Here is a 19,529-nt window from a genome sequence, read left to right on the forward strand (position 1 = left end):
TCTTTAAAGAAATGAGGAGGAGTCGTTCTTATAGCTTTGCCAGCAAAATGTTGCACCATTGAACATACTGTATTATCATGATACATAAAACTTCAACTGAGGGTCGTCTTTCTCATCACAACATCAGCTGCAGAGACTGACTGGAGCAGGGCTCAGTCTTGGCTTTTATCACTTCTGGTATGATGTCAGAGCTGCAGGGCCTGCTGGGTGTTGTCTTTACAATTTGTTATAGCTATATCAGCCCTACAGAGACGAGGTACAGCTTGTACTGATCACCACACTCTCTGTAGCTATCACAGAGCATCACTAAAACACAAAAGAACAGGCCACAACTAAAAACAGGGATCTTTTTGCTGCAAGGTAAAACATCAAACCACTACCAGGAACCCTGATTTAAAACTGAGCTATTGCCAACTGTTCACGTTTGAATAAACATTGCCTTGCACCAAAAGGTCCCTGTTTCGAATCATGGCCTGTTCTCTTGTCTTTTCCTGATGCTCTGTGCTCTAGCACCAAAAGCAACCATCTGGCCTTCTATTCATCTAACCTTACCTGAGCCAAAATGTATTTGGTGGACTGGCCAAAAAGCCAGCTGTTTACACTTTATTTAAGCTAGGTATAATCATGCTGGAATTCCAGTGAGAATTGCCTGTTTATCAATTTTAGAGCTAAAATGTTCTGTATAAAGATGATGAAATGTAGGTAGAAATTTATGGAAGTGAATGTTCATTAAAAGCAAATGGCATGAACTTATAAAGCCAATGGAAGGCCTCTGATTTTTGTAAAACTTTGACCTGCCAATCTTCAATGGATCGGTGTCTTGCCTTTCACCCATAGACTGCCAGAGATAGACCGGAAGCTTTTAATGGGGCAGCTCAGAAGAGATGGTTTAAACAGAGAAACGTCTAAATGTGCTCAGGCTTAGGACTTTACAGATGATTTGTCCACTGTTGACTTGATAAAACTTTACTGACCTAATATAGATCAACTGAAAGCTTTTTTGCATCATCTGCTTTAATTTGCATGATCAGGCATAACATGCCTCACTAAAGCCCTACCAGATAGCGCCACAAACTACACGGTATCTATCATTACAGCTATTTTTAAGGTAAGTTCACTCTGGGTTACATTTCCAAGTAGGCAAAGCCAACTCATGCGTTCTGTCATATAAACTATTTTGGACTTTGTCCATCAGTGAGGAAAGGGTGGAGCATTGTATGGATGGATGGATAATACTAAATTAGCCTATTTAAAAGTCTCTAAAATCTATTATATAAGGATATATAGTATGCACATTATAAAGTATTTTTCAGCCTTAAATGCCAAGCAGTGTTTTGTATCAAATTTATGTGTGAGGCTGATAGAAAAACATCTTTAAGTTGGTGATGGTTCAGCATCACCTTTGATGGTGAGTTATGACCCAGGCCATGGCAGTGTTTACATTCAGTAAAGTATTCAAGGGGTTAATCATGAGGCTGAAATTACACTCAGAGAAATCATTAACAATTCTTTTTAGTGTCACCACTTTAACGCAAAAAGATTTAAAAAGTTCAGGATAAAAATATTAAAGTATGAAGCTTTAACTGAAAATCATTTCCCTGAAACTTTAATGAAATCATGGTATATTTAGTAACAGTTTTATAAGTTTAAAACTGAAAGCTTCTCCCAAAAATATTGAAGACCATACATTTGACCCTCTTTGTGAGAATTTTACTCTGACAAGTTTGTTGTGTAAATGGTAGAAACATGACAGAATAAATTGTGATTAATTTCTTTTCAAATAATATAAAAAAAAGAAGAGCCATATTATTTTAATAATACAGGGGTTCATACTTTGTGTGCATGTAAGCTCTGTCTGGTTTCTTTTTTCTTTTTTTTACAGCCAGTTATACATTTCCTGTCATTTAGTAATCTTAACCAAAAGAATTAATCCTTCATCAAATAGAGGACCTTCCATAATGGCAACACATTATACTGTAATCATATCAGAGCATGTCTCTGCTTCCAAACAGTCGGCCATGGAATCCGCTCTCATCAGCTACCGGACACAATAATTCCATCAGCAAACTCTGAGGCTGCTAAAACAACAATTCTCTTGTTTGGCCAAATCCACTGATATGTTTATGATTATTGCAAATCAAAGTGGAAACAGCCTACAAATATCCAGAGATTAGCTCCAAATGACTCTGGTATTGGTCTCACAATCTAAAGGTCCCACACAAGTTTATACACCACAGCTATATGAACAAATAACACACATTTAATCTTGGAGTCATTTGACAAGTTTGCCAAAGGAGCTCTGGCCAACACTCAGCGCTATGGTCTACAGGTACGACTCGTCCTCGCCTCGGTTTTCAAGAACATCTTCATTAATTGGCTGAAACTGGAGCAGCTTCTCTTTCTTTTCCAAAGAATGCTCTGGAAATTGTCATAGTCTTCCTGTTTGTTCACATAAAAAATACATGAAGATTTTCCAGGAATCTATCCCTCAAAGTTTTTGGTAGAAGTATGCACATTTTAATTTAATACAAATACAGAACTGAAAAGTGCATTTTTAGAAATAGAACTTTATTGATCTCACAATGGAGAAATTAACTCTCTGCATTTAACCCATTCATTTGGGGAGCAGTGGGCTGCCACTGTGCAGTGCCCGGGAAGCAGTGTGGGGTTAAGAGTCTTGCTCAGAGAGTCAGAGTGGCGGCTGTGGGGATCAAACCGGGTACTTGCAACCTACTCTGAGCACAAGCGCACTGCTCTAACCACTAAGCCAACACTCCCCCAACTTTTATTTATCTCCCTATAGTGCAATACAGATAAACTGAATCCTTGACAGTCAATCAGATGCAACACACAAATATTTGTGGTTGTTAAATGATAATATGTGTAAAGGTTGGAAGGCTTTGGGTAGCTTTGCTCTAACATAGCTGTTAAATAAAATCAAGTAAAAGTAAAATACCTGAAATCAAAACCACACAGGAATAAAATGTTTGGTATTATTAAACCAAGACAAAAACTTACACATACAGAAAGAATCAACCTTAGCAGTGGGAGGAAATAAAAAGGGAAAGGCTAGCAGCTAAATAGAAGAATAAGAGAGGATGGTGATGAGGTGGTGGAGGGGGCTGTATTTATAGACAACAAGTGATGGGATGCTCTCGTTAGAGCGCGGCCCACTGAGTCAGATCACAGACGCCCTGCCGAAAGGTCATGTGACCACATTACACACTCCAGCGCTCTGTGAAAGCAACAGAAAGGGAGTAAGTTCTGTAGGAAGGCATGGCTGGAGAAGAAAAGAGCGTCAGAGATGAAAGAGGAAGAACGAGGGCGAAAACTACAAGTGAACCCTGACTGTGCCTGATGCCCCTTTGTAACTAAGCAGTGTACAAACAAACTCTTTTCTTTCTCGACCCTCTGTCATTTAGAGTACGTGTCCTGCTATTTGGGCTATGACCTCAATTACTAAACGCGATCACAAATTTGTTTTGTAAGTCGTCATGATAAAAACACTCTCCTCAGGCGACCACGGACCAGTAGGTGAAGCTCATTTAGAGATCTTTCTTTTTCTAACAGTCTAATCACTTTGAATGACGCTACTGTTTCGTTCTACCATAGGCCCCAAAACTGATTTTGAAAGAGGATGTTCAAAGCGAAACACAATCCCCGCTAGTTTTGTAGTTTTCACCCATCAGAGGTCACAGTTGTAATCCTCCAGATATCACACCTAGGAGCCAACAAACTGACCCAGAAATGTAAAGGCTGAAACTTGAACATCATGTCTTTATTCTAGAAACACTAAAATGAGGTCAAAGGATGTGTAAGAAAGAAACAAAACAAAAAACGATTTACAGGAAACATCCCATTTGAGTTTTTTCACATCCAAGCGTCGGTGGGATTGGGTCTGTTTGCGTGTTTCATCTTAGTGGGATAGTATCTCTATAATTTTGATTAACTTTAATCAGAGATCTAAATCTTCTGATTTAGAGTCTTTCCAATCTTAAATTTCTTCTCCATCTTTGCTCTACTAAAGTTAGATTTTTTTTGTATGTATATTGTCTCTGCATGAAAAATATACATTTGAATTTTAGTTTTCTAATAAAAACATTGCTTAAAACGTTATCTAAAGTGAAAAATCTTAAAAGTGTGGTCTTTTTTAAATTATGTTCCCTTGTGAACATTGATCTTATTGTTGCTGTTTGTTAATTTAATATTCTCTAAAACAACTTGGTTCAAAAAGAGTTACATACAAATGCCTGGGTTATTTTTATATTCAGTTTAATTGGAAAATCAAATGTTGAATAAAAAGTATCAATCACTTTTAGCCTACTTCACAACAGTGTTGTTTTTTCCTTGGTTTATTTAATTAAATATATTGCTATGAGGAAACATTCAGAATTGTGGTGGTAACAATTCTGGTAGTGGTAATTTTTTTTTATGTAAAAAAAAAAAAAGAAATACTTTTGCAAGACAGGGGGAAGAAAAAAAGCCAACAGGGTACTGCACAAAAGAGCATATAGGTGTACAGAACAACATGACACCAAAAGAACTAGGAAGTCATCTTGGTGTGCAGATTATCAGCCCATGCAGGCCGGAGGATGAGCACAACCGCACTCAGAGACACAGAAGCATGCTGCACAATAACACCACATTAAAGAGCACATGTATGAACAGGTGAGCATTGTGCAGGGTCTCCATCTCTTTTAAGCTGTTCTACTTCAAACACCACCCTGCATGAAGACGAACCCGGGGCCTCAGTGCTGCAAACAAAGGTGGTGCTGCAAGTGACGCACACTCAAAGATAGATACGTAGCACAAAAAACAGCTGTAGAAGATTTCAAACGCTCAGAACATTGCATGCTCTACAGTTGCATTCTTTTTTGCAGCTAGATTATTCATGTGGGTCAAGTTTGTTTTTATGACACATTTAAAAGGGAGAACTATTTTTTGTTTTGACCAAAGTTATGCATAAGCTTATCAAAACCAAATGAAGAATTTGTTCATTGAACATTTAAAATGCCACAGATAAAAGAAAGGAGGGAAAACAACTCCCAAACTCCCAGGGAGAAAAAAATCTGTTACTTCAGCAGCTGTAAGACCTATTGGCATGGATTAAAAATGAGTGTAAAAAGAATTTATAGCAGCAGGATAATTTCAAAATGAAGAACTCATACAAGTTTCTAGAAGTTTCTATGTATAAAGGATCATACTTTTCCTAGATCTGTTTCCCTTGGTTTATAGTATATTTGTCTCCAAGCTAGGGTCTATTTGTGTTAAATGTTCCTTCTAGCTCAACTTTTATATTTTCCTTCCGCCACAATTGCTCCGAATTTCCTTTGAATGCTTGTCATTTCAGCATCCCTGCTTTTTCTCCAATAAGGCCAAACATAATGTGCCATTTACCTAAGCAAAATCAACAGTCCCTACTGGTGAAAGAGGAAAATTAGGATTTCAAGTAATTGTTGCACAACTAATTTAAAAAACGAATTGGTTCTTAATTTTCTTTCTACATCCAAAAAAAATCCTAACTCTTTTCAAAGTTTTATTTTTTGAACAGCTAAGACAAAATATATATTTAGAGATTTGATTTTTTTAAGTGCGGAACATTCAAATGTTATAATCCATTTAATAAGAGTCACAGTTTCTGCACAAAGGATCAGTTTCTCTTTTACTGGAAAGATCCAAAAGAAATCTACTGTACTGCAATTTCAAGCTTTTAAAACCCATTTTGATATTTTAAATGCCAAGCTATTATGAGAACATGGTTTATTTGTCTGTCATAGGTAATTAGTTTAGATTTCATTTAGTCAAATATGCAGTAAATAGAAATTATATAATTAATATAATGATATAATATTAATAAATAATTTAGCAGACAAGCTATTGCTTCACTTTTGATATATTACTAATTCTACAATAGTTCCAAAAGTCTAAGACTATGTAAAAACTAGTTGCAAAGATATAGTAACCTATATAGGGAATATATAGGGGAGTGTTGGCCTAGTGGTTTAGAGAAGTCCGCTTGTGCTCTGAGAAGGTTTCAAGTACCTGGTTCAATCCCCTCTGGGTTCCCTGATTGCAGCCCACTGCTTCCCAAGAGCATGTGTCAAAATACAGAGAACGAATGTCCCCATTGGGGTACAATCAAGGGATTTAAATATATATTACTCTTCACGATAAATTTGCATATTTCAGTGAAACTTATCCAGAGCTAAACACAAGCCATTAGTAACATCTATCCCAGTTTGTTAGGAATCCAGTTTGTGTGGGTTGTTTTTGTGTTTTCTTTTTCCACCACTAGATGGTGCCCTGTCCTCGTTTGGGCCTCTTTGCACACCTGCGGCTCGGATCATCACCAGAGGAGTATTTGAGCAGCGGGCTGTCACTACCTCGACGCCAGAGTGTTTGCCAGTATTGGGTACTCTAGTCAAACTGAGATAAGCTGAGTCTAACCTTTAGCCTTGTCTTTCTGAGTCTAAGCTTGCTTTGTCTTTGTTCTTCAGCAGGAAGCCATCCTGATCCACTGGATAAGCCTGGACCTTCTACCCCCCCCCTAACCCCTGGAAGGATAAACTGAGTCACAATTGAGCAAGGGGAAACCCCCACATGATCCGTTCAAGTCCTGTTCAGGAAAACCCGGTGACAGTCCGCTCCTTTGCTCCTCTGGACCCAACGTTAGTCTGCCTGTCCGCCCTCCAACGAGTTCTTACATCTCTGGATAAACCCCCACAAACTGGATCCAAAGATTAACCAAGAGTTCCCCAAACGTGACTGCCTCTCCTGCAAATTACAAGCCTCAGTCAATTTTACTACGGTCCCTGAACTGATCATTGTTATCTCCCCTTCAGAGTTTCCGGTTCAGGCTCACCAGTCCGCTCAGGTCCAACAGTGTTACCCAGCTATTTATCTCTCAGTCTGTGTTTTTTTGTAAACCACAATAAACCTGTTAACTTTTTCCCTTGGCTTCTGAGTGTGTTTGTTTGTAGGTTGTATCTTCATGAAGAAAACCACTAAGGTTGATTACACTTTTATGTGTTTAACCCACATACACAATGGCTGCAGAAATGAGCTTTCAGTCAGAGTACATTATTGTTTAGACTGGTTGTTGCAGTTGGATTAGGATGTTAGCCATTCCCTGTTAACTCCTCCTCGCTAGTCTGGGCAGATCCTGGTCCTAACATGGCAGGGAACGAGATGGAGCCAGATGAAAGAATATGAGACATAACATGGGTTTCAATCCATGAGATTCATAGAAGCCAAAAGGTCAGAGACAAAGAGAACCTTCCTTCTCTCCTTCTCCTCACCATGCATGTTCCAACTGCTAACACCAAGTCAACCATTTGCTCATTCCCCCCTTCTCTCCCATCTACAGGGACCACTGACTTAAGGTCTATTGTGAGAACACTAGTTGCCCTCCTTCTTGTCTGTTATAGTCTTACAACTGACCCAATCACCTGTCTTCTAGAGATGTTTTAGGGTTACAGGTTCAAAATAAGGTGACTCAACTGTGAACAGAAGGCGGTACACTCCTTCAAATCAATTTATCCTCCCTCGATCACTGTTTTTTTATTTCTCTCTCTCCTTCCTCCTCCCCCACTCAATCATCCTCCTTCTGGCTTTCCTATCCATGTATGAGTGACCCACCGTCTCAGCTCTGATTAGCATACTGTCCCAAGGCAGGGAAAACATGCGGGCTAAAGGTTGATGGGGGCCCCTTTAACAACACAGGATGGTAAAGCTTCAAGTTTCTAACTCTAGCCATCCACTTATTTGGGTGGGATGGAACATGGGTTCCTGGTTTCAGAAAGCAGGGAGCAGAGTAATTCATGTAAAATTATTCCTTTTTTGTTAGTAGAAATGCACAACTGGGAAGGTAATCAAAACTTAAACAGTGCATGTGAAGTCTGGCATCTGTCAAAAATGTGTTCTGTTTGAAATTCAATACAGTATGGCTCCCTTTTAGGAAGAAACTAGTTCAATGGGGAAAAGGAAACAATTTTGAACTCTACTTTGCATCATCAGAATAATTTGGGGTCATTTTTTTATTGTATGAGATACATGTACACAATTTCAGCTCTTTGCATTTGCACTGTCATTGTCATCAAAATGTATTCAAACATGTTGAACTGTTACAGCAAAAAAAAAAAATGTATTTTACAAGTATGTTTTGTGATAAACACTTTGAACGGTATGAGAAATAAAAAGGAAAATAATTTATTAATTTTTTTTTTTCTGCCCCATTGGTCAATACTTTCAAAACCCAATGTATCACTGTACCCACTGTAAGTCATTTGATATTTCTCTACAAGGTTACCTGAACATGATTTTGTAAATACCTATACCCAAAACTCTTTAGATGCTATTCTATCCTAATCAACATTATCTAAGAATATCAAAGTATTTAAGACCAGACCTTCAACTGGGCTATTCTGGTATGATGATGACATTTGATATAAACCAGTCATTTGAAACTCAGTTGAATGTTTTTGGATTCTGGGCCAACGCATGATTTCAGTTCTTTTTTTAAAATACTTGATGAGAGTTCCATACTGCCATAAACCAAAAAGTGTATATTAGTTAAATTCCTCTACATTGTATACATTTAACAGGCTGTCTACCCAAAAACTACCCTAGAAAGGACAATGTAAACTCCTCTCAGTGTTCTGCAAATTATTTGACATCTTGTGAAATATAAATGGCTACTGCAGATTGAAAAAAAAATGTAGTGCATTGATATTCCAACAGGAGATTAACTGAGTCAAATGTGAAATAAGTATTTGAAAGGATGATATCTGTTTTTGCAGTAAGGATGGGCATTTTGTGTGTTGCAAAATGGTTGCATTGACTCCCAAAATGCCTCATACATAAAAGGATGCAAGATACTGAAAAGTATTGTATACCATTTGGAAAACGTGATCAAATGCTGAGTACAAGTCGTAACATAATGTAGCAGGTACTGTAAAGGCTTCAGTAAATAATTTAAGGAGGAGAAATTTCTGACCCAATAAACCTACATGGCAGTTGTTCATTTTGAGAATCTCTTCTGTCATTTGAAATAGAAACATAGACATGATAAAGTCCTTGGACATTGATTTGGTGCAAAACTTTATCCCTGATCTGCCTCCACATTAAAAACCATTTTCCCTTTTTTCATCCTATTACAGTTAGGAAGCATCAAAATAAGATCATAATTAAATACACTAACATTTCTGATTTCTCTACAGCACCTCCAGAGAAAAACCACGGCTTTTCTCAAAACACCATTAATACCCATCAGTCTGCCAGCCAAACATTGCCAAAGAAAATATGTTTCTATATGTAATCAATGTAAAAGTTGAAGATTCCCCAGTGGTTATAGTGGTGAAGCCAAAGCACATCCAGTAAGAGACAGGACAACATTGGGAAATTGGAAATTAAATGTATCCAGTATAAATTAGAACTAGTTAAGCAACTACTTGGATACAGTGACTGTATCCTAGCCAACTCCCATATCAGCTTCTTGGATTAGTTGAAGCACTGACTTGAGCTGCAAACAGATTTTCCAACTTCCTCCTCTTTGGATCCACTAAATATGGTCAACACTTAAAACCTCACAATGCACTTCATCTGACTCTAAAAAACATGCCACATCAAGTGTTTGAAACAGCTGAAAGGACCTCACATCGTCGCTAGATGAGCATCCAATGTAGACTTTCAACGCCCGAGACACAAAACATGAATGTGCAGATGCACTATTAAAAGTTTTGTGATTACAATTACTTCCTCCTGTCTCTTTCTTATTCTACTTATGTCCTTGAAAATACACAATTAGGTTGTTTAAAAAATAACGAGTGTTATGGGCTTCCCATTTAAATAGGGTGTTTTGTACTTTAACCCTTCCTTAAAACATAGCACAGCTTTATCCCTGACATCTCCAATCACAATCTCCAATACCCCCTAAAAACTGTTGCTTATTTACTAATAGGTTCCTTTTTGTAGGCAATTGGTTGTATTGTACTTTCAGCTGTCAAGCTAAAATGACTCTACAAACCATTGCTCCCTAACATTATGTCACACAAAACCCCAAAAATAGACAAAACTTTTTAATGTGATGTAAAAAGATTTTTCCCAAGGTACTTTGCATGTATTTTTATTTATATATATTTTTTTTTCATAAAACCAGAGCTGGTTTTCCCATGGATCATTGCTGCTGCATACATTTGGACTGCCTTTGACTTACCATTCCATGACCACAGTCAGTCCCATCAGCCAGAGGCATGTGCTGGGTGCGACAGCCTTTGTGGTCCCCCTCTGCACTCGTACACCACAATCTTTTGCATTGTTTCTGTGATGATAGAAAAGTAGTTTATCAAGCAATAAAACCTGGATTGAGCTGTTGAAATATTTTAAAACTAAAATCTAAAACACTTCATCTGTATTTACTGGCACCAGATTAATTTGCTAAAATTATTATCGCTAGGACTTCATTTAGTGGCCCTTTGGCTTTTGGGTTATGTAACTGTCAGGTTTTATTTCAGTGTTTTGGTCATTTGTTTTTCTGTAGAATTTTGTATTTAGTCAATTTCTGTTAGTAACTGCTTTAGTTTTTACCATGTTTCTCTGGATTTCCCCCAAAAGAATCTGAAAAAAAGTCACTTCTCTTTCCTGGTTTGTTAATTTCAATCAGAGCTAAAAAAAAAAAACACACAAAAAAACAGAAGATTGAGCATCTTAACTTCCTCCCTGTTTTTAAAACATGCATCTTTTAGTTTAGGAAATAAATGTGTGGTATAAAAACTTTATAAAGGAATATTTTAATAATCAATCTGTATTATGGCATTATTCAAAGGTATAGTGGAGGATGTTCTTTTTCCGAAAGGACTTAACGGTGGTGAGTCTGACATTGTGGAAAAATTGCAAATCTTCTTTTGGAAAGTAAACTTGTAAACAGAGCGTGCACAATGTGAAATGGGTTTGTGCACGCTTTGTTTAAAGAGCGTTTCTTAAGCGTTCCCTCTCAGGAGTTGGTACAGGGTTCTGCATGTGCATTTTTTTTTTTTTTATTAGAGAGAGTGGGTCTTTTCAAGAAGAACTAATAAGGTATTTTTTTAAAAGAATTAAACACAAAGCTGATGTCCCCAAACTGATTCTCCATTTACATTGTCTAAATAACTTTTTGGGAAATACCTTCTATCAGAAATACACTTATTTGTTCAAGTTAAATAATCTTCATTTGAAGAACACCAGAGATATGTATTTTTTGGGGCTTTACCTATCTCCTTCCATCATCTTCTTTCAGTATTATTTTATTTCTTAATTATATTAGATGTCAACTTACCATATAGGGACAAATTTGAGAACCAGGACCAAACATCAGTTCACATTGCCTGTTGGCATTGTAGATCTGACCAGGAAGGAGAGTCGGAAGCTCGTATGTTCTGCCGACAGGCTCATCCAGGAGGCACTCCCCGTATCCAGTGCTGACAGACAGGAAGAATGTACATCAAAAGAAAGGAAAGAGAGAATCACTAAGCCTCCCTATAGTTAACATGAAATGTAAATTCATAGGGGAATTTCAAGGTAACAGAGTTTTCTATGACCCTGAAAAGCATGAACATCCCAGCGTTATCTCTATCATAAAGGCAAGGTAAACATGTCAGTGTCATTGTGGGTGATGAGCACCCTTTAGATGTGTTTCCTCTGTGGGTGGTCCGGACAGTTACCTAAAGAGAATAACTCTTTAAAGTCTATTTGTAAATATTGATTGTATTAAACCTAGACAATTAATAAAATTGGGTGAAAACAGTCTTTTATAGCAGAGCTAACAGGAGTTAGACTCTGACATCAAGTGTGATCATGAAGGCATTTGTTAAGTGACATAAATGAATGAATATTATTGTATAATAACAGATTGTGCTGTAAATCAGCTCCGCCCTGGAGTACAAAAGCACAGCTGGACTGAATTTATACGCGCCATAAGCCGACAGTACATGTAAAATCATCAGCCTTCACCTCTATGAAAAAGCACCCGTCAAACATCCGAGCAAAGTGAGCCGAGCCACAAAGGCCTCTTCTTTTTTTTTTGTTTACTCTGGGGGAAAAAAAGGAAACGCGGATGAGACCTACATAGATGAGCAATTACACATGTCTGCTTTGACAAATCTCAATCTGGAATGAGAGGCTAAAACACCTGCTTCACAAAGCAAGCAGCTGATGTGACAGGCCAATAATTATCAGGGATTATCCAGGGCTACAGTCACTTTGTTTCTTTGTCCTTTCATTTCCAGCAGTGAGTTACAGCATGACACTGCAGTATATGATGCCTGCCAGTGTGAATGGACTGCATATACGGAATAAATCAGTAGTGGAAGGTGCTGTTAATGAAAGATAAAGGGCGGCTTGTTAGAGTCTAATACAGGCGCTTCCATTCTGCAGTGTCTTTTAGCAGCTTGTCATTTAGGCGTCCTGACCCATGATGAATATATCCAAGATCATCTGAGACAGAAGGGGTCATTGTGGTCGTTTTTTGGGGGAGATATGACCATAAAAAAGACGAACACTTGCTTTCTCACTCTAATTTGGACATTTTAATGAGTTTTATGACCAACTACCAACTTCAGCAATAACTTGTGCAATATATAATGTGCAATTACTATTTTATTTAATTTCTTCAGTGCGAGAGCTAAACAGATAAATACCCTGTGCAATAACCCTGTAGAATAACCTTGCTTTAAAAAAAAAAATGCATTGTATATGCATTTTATATACCGCAAAAACCACCCATGCATCTTTTCTTCCTTTGGCACCTTCTTCTTCTCTTTGACTATTTGAGACGATGTAATGAGTACGTTTCTCCACTGTGAGATCAATAAAGGTAATCAATGAATTAATCAATTGAAAAAAATAAATAAATCTGTTTATGACCAGCTTAACGGATCCTGATCAGCTGGTTTGGGAAAATCAAAACAAAAAAATATTTTTCTGGTGAGTGATTCTGCTATGCCTGAGCCTTTATATATATTAACCACTCCACACTTTGGCATGAGTGCTGCTAAGAGTTAGCTAGTGTTTATATCAGCTGTGCTATTAAAATAAAGATTTTTAGCACAAACATTTAGTGTAATATTTCATACACTTTGTCATTAATAAAACTGCTTGACAGGCGGTATGAGGGGCTTTATTTGGTTTTATCTAGCATCATTTTCTTTAACTTTGACCAAATATTGCCACTATGATCTTATCAGTACAATGCACTTTTCCTCACGTGTGGTTAATTTAATTTAATTCATTTTTCACACATAAATCAAGCAGCCATGTTTTGAAGATACTTATTTTTCTCGGCAACCTCTCCAAATGAAGAACTATTGATCTTTTTTTTCTTCTTCTTCTATTTTTGCAGCTATGGACATCTTAACTCAGAGCTCTACGATGTAAAATGGAGGTCTGGGCTTTCACAGAACTTCTCCGAGAAGAGCCTTTTCTAATGCCAGGTTTATTTTGCTCAACCCTAAACCTCAAAAGACGAATTTGCAATTTTCCAACATCAATTCTTTGAATACTCTCTCATAGAATGACAGACAATTTTTCTAAAATGATCCTATAACTGACCATAGATTGAAGGGCAGCTGCAGTTGCTTCTTTTAAAATTATTTCTGTACTTTTCTTTTTATTGTGAGAACAGCACTCTGATATTTGCATTTTACTTCTGTTCCTTAGATTCTTTTGGCCTGAATAAACCAACGCAGAGCCAGAAAAATAATAAATAGCTTCTTTATGTCACATTGTAATACTCCAATACAACAGGACACTTTTCATCAACTCTCATGTGTGGGAAAGTGATGCACATGATACCAGGAAGAGTGAAAGAAAGGGAAGAAGAGGAATACTTCAGCATATGGGGAGAAAATGTTGAAGAGGTACTGAAGCCTAGAACTTAATTGGCTTTTTATTGATACTGGCTTTCCAAAACACTGACATACTTAACCAGGTCAGCTCTCCAAACAGGAGTGGTACTGTAGAAATGATGGGTGGAATCAAAGCTCCTTTTTTGTTTAAGATTAGGTGTAGAAAAACCAAAAAGGTTTTCTAACAATAGCTACTTTTACACCATACAGTCCTATTCAGTCAATTGTGGAATATGCATGGTAATAAAGCTCATTCGGTAACATAAATGTACAACTTAAAACATAATTAAAATAAATGTTGAACATACTTTTTTTTTTATTATCTCCACATTTGTTTACTCAATTCTAATCCTAAATGTTTGTCTCATAAGCTCAAACTGAAAAATAATTATAATGAACATAGATAGAACTTTTTGGTTTTAACAATACATCTTTTTTTTACTTAGTAGGTTGTGTTAGTGAAATTTATTCACTTTTTAGCAGAATCCTACATTTTTTTTAAATGACTTTACTTGTCAGGTTCTGAGCAACAATTGAAAGATTTCAAAATACTCCATTGATTCTCTTTTTTTTGTAACACACTTATAATACACCAATAGAAATAAAAGAGGTTGATGAGGATTCTCCTCACGTTTTGCAGACTGCTCTGACCACTCAATGCTAAGCTCATTACTGATGGGAAACTATGCAAAGTGCAAAAACAAGTTTGATCCAACCAGACTAAAGATCCATCTGTTTAACCAAAATGTTTCCTTTGAGAAAAAGAGCCTCCACATCAACCACTGGAAGAGGAGGGGAGGATAAAAAGGTCACGTCGAGGGAAGATCTTGACAAATGGCATTTCACAGTTAAAAAGGAAGTCCTTTAGCAGACTCATTGATGACGCCGACGATGTGAGTAAACGGGAGGCTAGCGAGAGTGTTATGTCCTGGTTCAGTGGAGAGCTGTCTAAAGAAGTGGAGCAGATCTACGTCTCAGGTCAGCTGAGGCAGAATACCCCCCACCAGACACACACACACACACACACACATCCTAGATTCAAACAGGAAATACTCTTTCAACACCAGGCAATAACAACTCCACACGGTTTATATTGCGCCGACCTGTCTTAAAGTCCTGATGGAGACATAGGATCTATTTGTATTGTGAACTGCAGCTGAAGGTCCTGCCACAGGAATAAAAAAACAAGTTTGTTCTGCTTGAGAAAACCTCTTTTGTTCCAAATATTCAGGGATTTGGAAAAGTATTCATACCCTTCCAACCTGGTCTTGATGTTATTATGTTACAACCAAAAACTTTTTTCTATTCTATGCATTTATTCTATTTTAGAGAGTGTGAACTGTGCTATGGTGAGCTGTTTAACAACCTTTGCTCTGACACCTTTAATTAAAAACTTTATTTCCTACAGAAAACATGCAGTCTGCAGAGAGCAATGTCCCTTAGAGTGTTAAAGGTAAGATGTTTGAGAAAAAGTTTGGATACAGAAAGCCCACATTCTTATCTTAACTAAATAATACTACTTCAGCGATAGTTTCAAGGTGTTACTTTATTGTACTGTTGTGCTGTTCTTTTTACATCTCGTCACAGGTGATGAAGCAGGCTGAAAATGTTTTATGATTATCTCCTTCTATCTCCCCTTTCTTTCATCTTTTCTCCTTTTTTTCTGTTTTTCCTCTTCTGTTCTATTACATTGCAGTGTCCACATAATCTGTAAAACTCCCTGCATAATTATAATAAAGCAATTTATATGCTTGAAACAAGCGGAACACTATGGCGATAGCCGTACTGCTCTACCCTGACTCCGCCATCCATCTGGAAACCTTCCGTTGAAGTAATTTTGCGAAGAGGCGAAAATACTGGTTAGCTGATTGGCCTATGTTGGTGATAGACGGGCCAAATAAACCAATCAGATCAACGAAGCATATGACGTACTAACAGAGCGACGATGAAGAGGAGCCAATTGATAGATCAAACTCTTGCTGAAACCAGTGGGGAGAAGAGCAAAAACATCTTTTCCTCTGAGAAAAGCCTCCAGAGCAGTGTTTCGCTCTTCTTTCAGTGAAGAAATACTCTGTAATTCCGATAAAACTTGCTCGATAGCCACGCTAACGCTGGTTTCATCGGCTGAAGCCGCCATGTTCTTTAGACTGAACTGTCGCGCTTCTCGTTGCGTCACACCTCAACCCGCCTCAAAGCCAACGCTGATTGGACGTTCATTGGTGAACGGCTCCAAATTTTCTTTAACGGAGACTAGAGTAGCCAGACTGATCTGCGCGTGAAACCTTGAAAGCTCGCGAGATCAGGATGGTCTCACGAGGCTAGTACTGCTCCACTTGTGAAAATAAAAATCTGTTGGGCTCTTTTTGGCATCAAGACAATTATTCTTATTGCCACATTGCCAGACAGGACAATGTTTAAAAAAAAAAAAAAAAAAAGTTTGATTTATCTGACTCTAGTCCTTTATCCATATTTCCTTTACCATCTCCATGGCTTGTAGTTTACATCAACTTTCTAAGGTTTTTTATATTGGCTTTCTTCATGCAGTTTTGCACAAAAGTCTGGTTTAAAGAATATATAATCAAAAGAAGCCCCTTTATAGATTGATTTATTATACATACCTGGAGATTTCTGCACTCCTCTGGAGTAACCATGGGCCTCTTAACTGTTTCTTAGAAAATGCTCTCCCTGCCTGCCTGTCTGTTTAGCTGAATAGCCATGCATTGGCAGGTTGTACGAGCGCCGTTCCATTTCCATCTCGACAAGTGGCCTAAAGTGAGCTTTGTGAGATTTACAAAGCTTTTGATGTTATTATACAACCAAACCTTGTTTTAAAATTCTCCACAACATTATCTCTGACATGTCTGCTTTGTATTTCTTTCTCCATGATGCTGTTTGTTCACTAACGTTTTCCAACAAACCTCTGAGGTCCTCACAGAGCAGCTGGATTTAAACTGTTTAAATTAAACACAGATGGGCTGTATTCACTAATTAGGGGATTTCTTAAGGCATTCAGAAACCTTTTTTTAAGATTCCTTATCAGACAAAAGAAAGCACCATATAAATAGATTTATATGTTTTTAGATTTGGGACATACTATAGAATTTCAGAAGGGGAAAGAGAAGATGGATGTACATACTCTAGAAACTCTGTGATGTACTTGCGACTGCACTTGGACCACGACCAAGGATTGGTGTCGTAGTTGAGGGTAGGAGCCATGACGTGATACTGGTGCTTCATGCCTGCCTCTCTACACTTGGGATTGTCATCATGAGGCATGTTGAACCTGATGTAAAGAAATGAAAAAGAATAAAAGAGAAAGTCATTAAAAACATCTTATTGCTATGATTTAAACATTTTACCTTTTTATTGTTGTTTTTTTTTTTATGATCCTGAATAAATAAACATTCTATAAATAAACCTGCTATCTCCGAAACATTCCCAGTGTTTTTTACAAGAATTAAATCATCACTTTTTAAAAGGGAGGACAGAGTTTTGATTCAACTGAAAACAGGCCAGTAGGGGGAGCAGCTTTTTATGCAAACTGTCACTTTCTATTGATCAGCATCTATTAACCTCACCATGCTGTTGAGGGCCACCTCAAGCTCACCCCTCTGAGGCCAGAGCTCACCATTTCACATTCCCAGAGGGCTTACAGCAGAGAAGAGGTAAGGGTGCTAATTTGAACACACACATATGCTTATTTAGTTGGAAAAAAAAAAAAAAAATATATATATATATATATAGTTTTTATTTTTTTGTAAGAAAACCCACTTACATCTAAAGTGTCTAAAGTTTGTTTTTTCTTGTCTTTTCCAGCATTGGATGAGCCAAGGCCTATTTTGTCCTGCAGCCTACCCCACATGAATTCATGCAGCTGTATGATGTCTCAGATGTTTATAACAGGATGTGGGCCAGAGCATATACAGTACGGACTCTGGTTCTGTTGCTAAGGGTTGCTCTAAACTGCCACAAAAAAAAAAAAATGAATATACAGTACGGCTGGCATGAGGCCCATCCTGCAGGGGCCAAGGGCCTGAAGGCAAACGTCCAAGAAATTATTAAGCTTCTGGTGCAGTCAGCTCTGCACACGCATACATAGCTGTTGCTGGATAACACCAACAAAATCAAACCCAGCCCTGATAAAGGGCCAGTTCAGACAAAAAAAAAAAAAAAAAAAACTGCCAAATAAGGATGGTGATAGTTTCCAGCTAACAACAAAGGAACAATTACCAACTAGTATTTAAAGCCATAGAACCTCATCATGAATATGCCAAATATGTTCATTACATTGTAGATTAGTTCAACAAAACAAAAAATAAAAAAGCAATGAATTCCCAAAGTTTGATCCTGCCATCACTTTATTTCATCATGCAGGTGATGTGTTGATGTTATTGTCCCAGGTAAGTATTGCCTTCACACATATTGTGCAGTTAACAGCCAAGAGACTGATTATTATATGACAATAATCCCAATTTCTTGCCTCTTGCTTATAAATTCTTCATGGCTTTTGAGAGATTGGAAATTAGGATTTAAATAAGGATAATAAAGATATAGGACAGTTATGTTGAAAGTGTAATAGGGCTGCAGAGCCAGGCAGTGGGTAGGAGTGCTGCCTTGCAGCAAGAAGCTGAAGGTTCTGGGTTTGAATCCAAGGGTCTTTCTGCATGGAGTTTCCATGTTCTCCCTGTGCATGAGTGGGTTCTCTCCAGGTACTTACGCCTCCTTCCAAAGTCCAAAAAGACTGTTAGGTTAATCGTTTTTTCTAAAATTCTCCTTAGGTGTGAGTGTGTGCGTGAATGCTTGGTCGTCCTATTTGTCTCTGTGTTTCCCTGGGATGGACTGGCGACCTGTCCAGGGTATTGACAGCTGAAGATAGGCACCAGCACCCCTCGCGACAGATGTGACAGAAAATGGATGGATGGATGTCTATATAATACTGACAATACATTATGCAAATAACACTACTTTTTAAAACTTTGGATCCTTTCTTCCTACACAACAATTTACTATTTCCTTTCATTGAAATTCAGCCATGAAATACGCTGAAGCTGTAAGGGAATTAATACCTTTGAGAGGAGCTTTTATTGCTAGACGTTTGCCAATGTTCTTTTCATAAAAAAGTGATGAAGTGAGTGCTGAGTTGATTTATCTAACACATTGAAAAAATGCAATAGCTTAGCTTAGTGATTTTGGATATAAATCAGTCAGTATTATGGCTATATAAATAAAGGACGTATTTCTCTTCAATGTGTCTAAAAAGTACTTCACAATGCGAGCCTATTATTCCTAATCCTATGATGCACTTTTATGAGATGGGGGTTCTGCATGAGAAAAAGACATTTCTCTAATAAAATGTATTTTAACAGCGACTAAGCAGAGACAGAGATCTGTTAAACAAATTAGACCTACACGATCTGTGACTTCTACACTGCATTTCAAAACTATTTGTTTTTTTCATATTACAACCACAAAAATGTTATGTTCTCTGGAATTCTGAATGACAAACAATCATAAAGCAGAGCATAATGTTTCACATGGTTTTCAAACTTTTTTCAAAAGTATGAAATGTTGATCCTTTTATACAATATTTACACCAACATACAATCCTGGGCAACCAAGGGCCTTTAGTTGGAATTCAACTATCCCCTACAG

At 37.5% G+C, this 19,529-nt stretch overlaps 1 protein-coding gene across 1 annotated transcript in view; it reads right to left on the bottom strand.

Annotated features, from left to right (window-relative positions):
• Positions 1-19,529, bottom strand: part of adamts20 (ADAM metallopeptidase with thrombospondin type 1 motif 20) — a 134,184-nt gene that overhangs the window by 76,551 nt on the left and 38,104 nt on the right. Inside the window, exons 9-11 of the mRNA XM_015382335.1 lie at positions 17,014-17,160; positions 11,312-11,453; positions 10,214-10,318 (exon numbers count right to left, since the gene is read on the bottom strand). Coding sequence (XP_015237821.1) covers positions 10,214-10,318; positions 11,312-11,453; positions 17,014-17,160 — 394 coding nt within the window. The remainder of the gene's footprint in view (positions 1-10,213; positions 10,319-11,311; positions 11,454-17,013; positions 17,161-19,529) is intronic.

Source organism: Cyprinodon variegatus, unplaced genomic scaffold (genome assembly GCF_000732505.1).
Source record: "Cyprinodon variegatus isolate N-32 unplaced genomic scaffold, C_variegatus-1.0 Scaffold255, whole genome shotgun sequence".
Taxonomy (NCBI): Eukaryota; Metazoa; Chordata; class Actinopteri; order Cyprinodontiformes; family Cyprinodontidae; genus Cyprinodon; species Cyprinodon variegatus.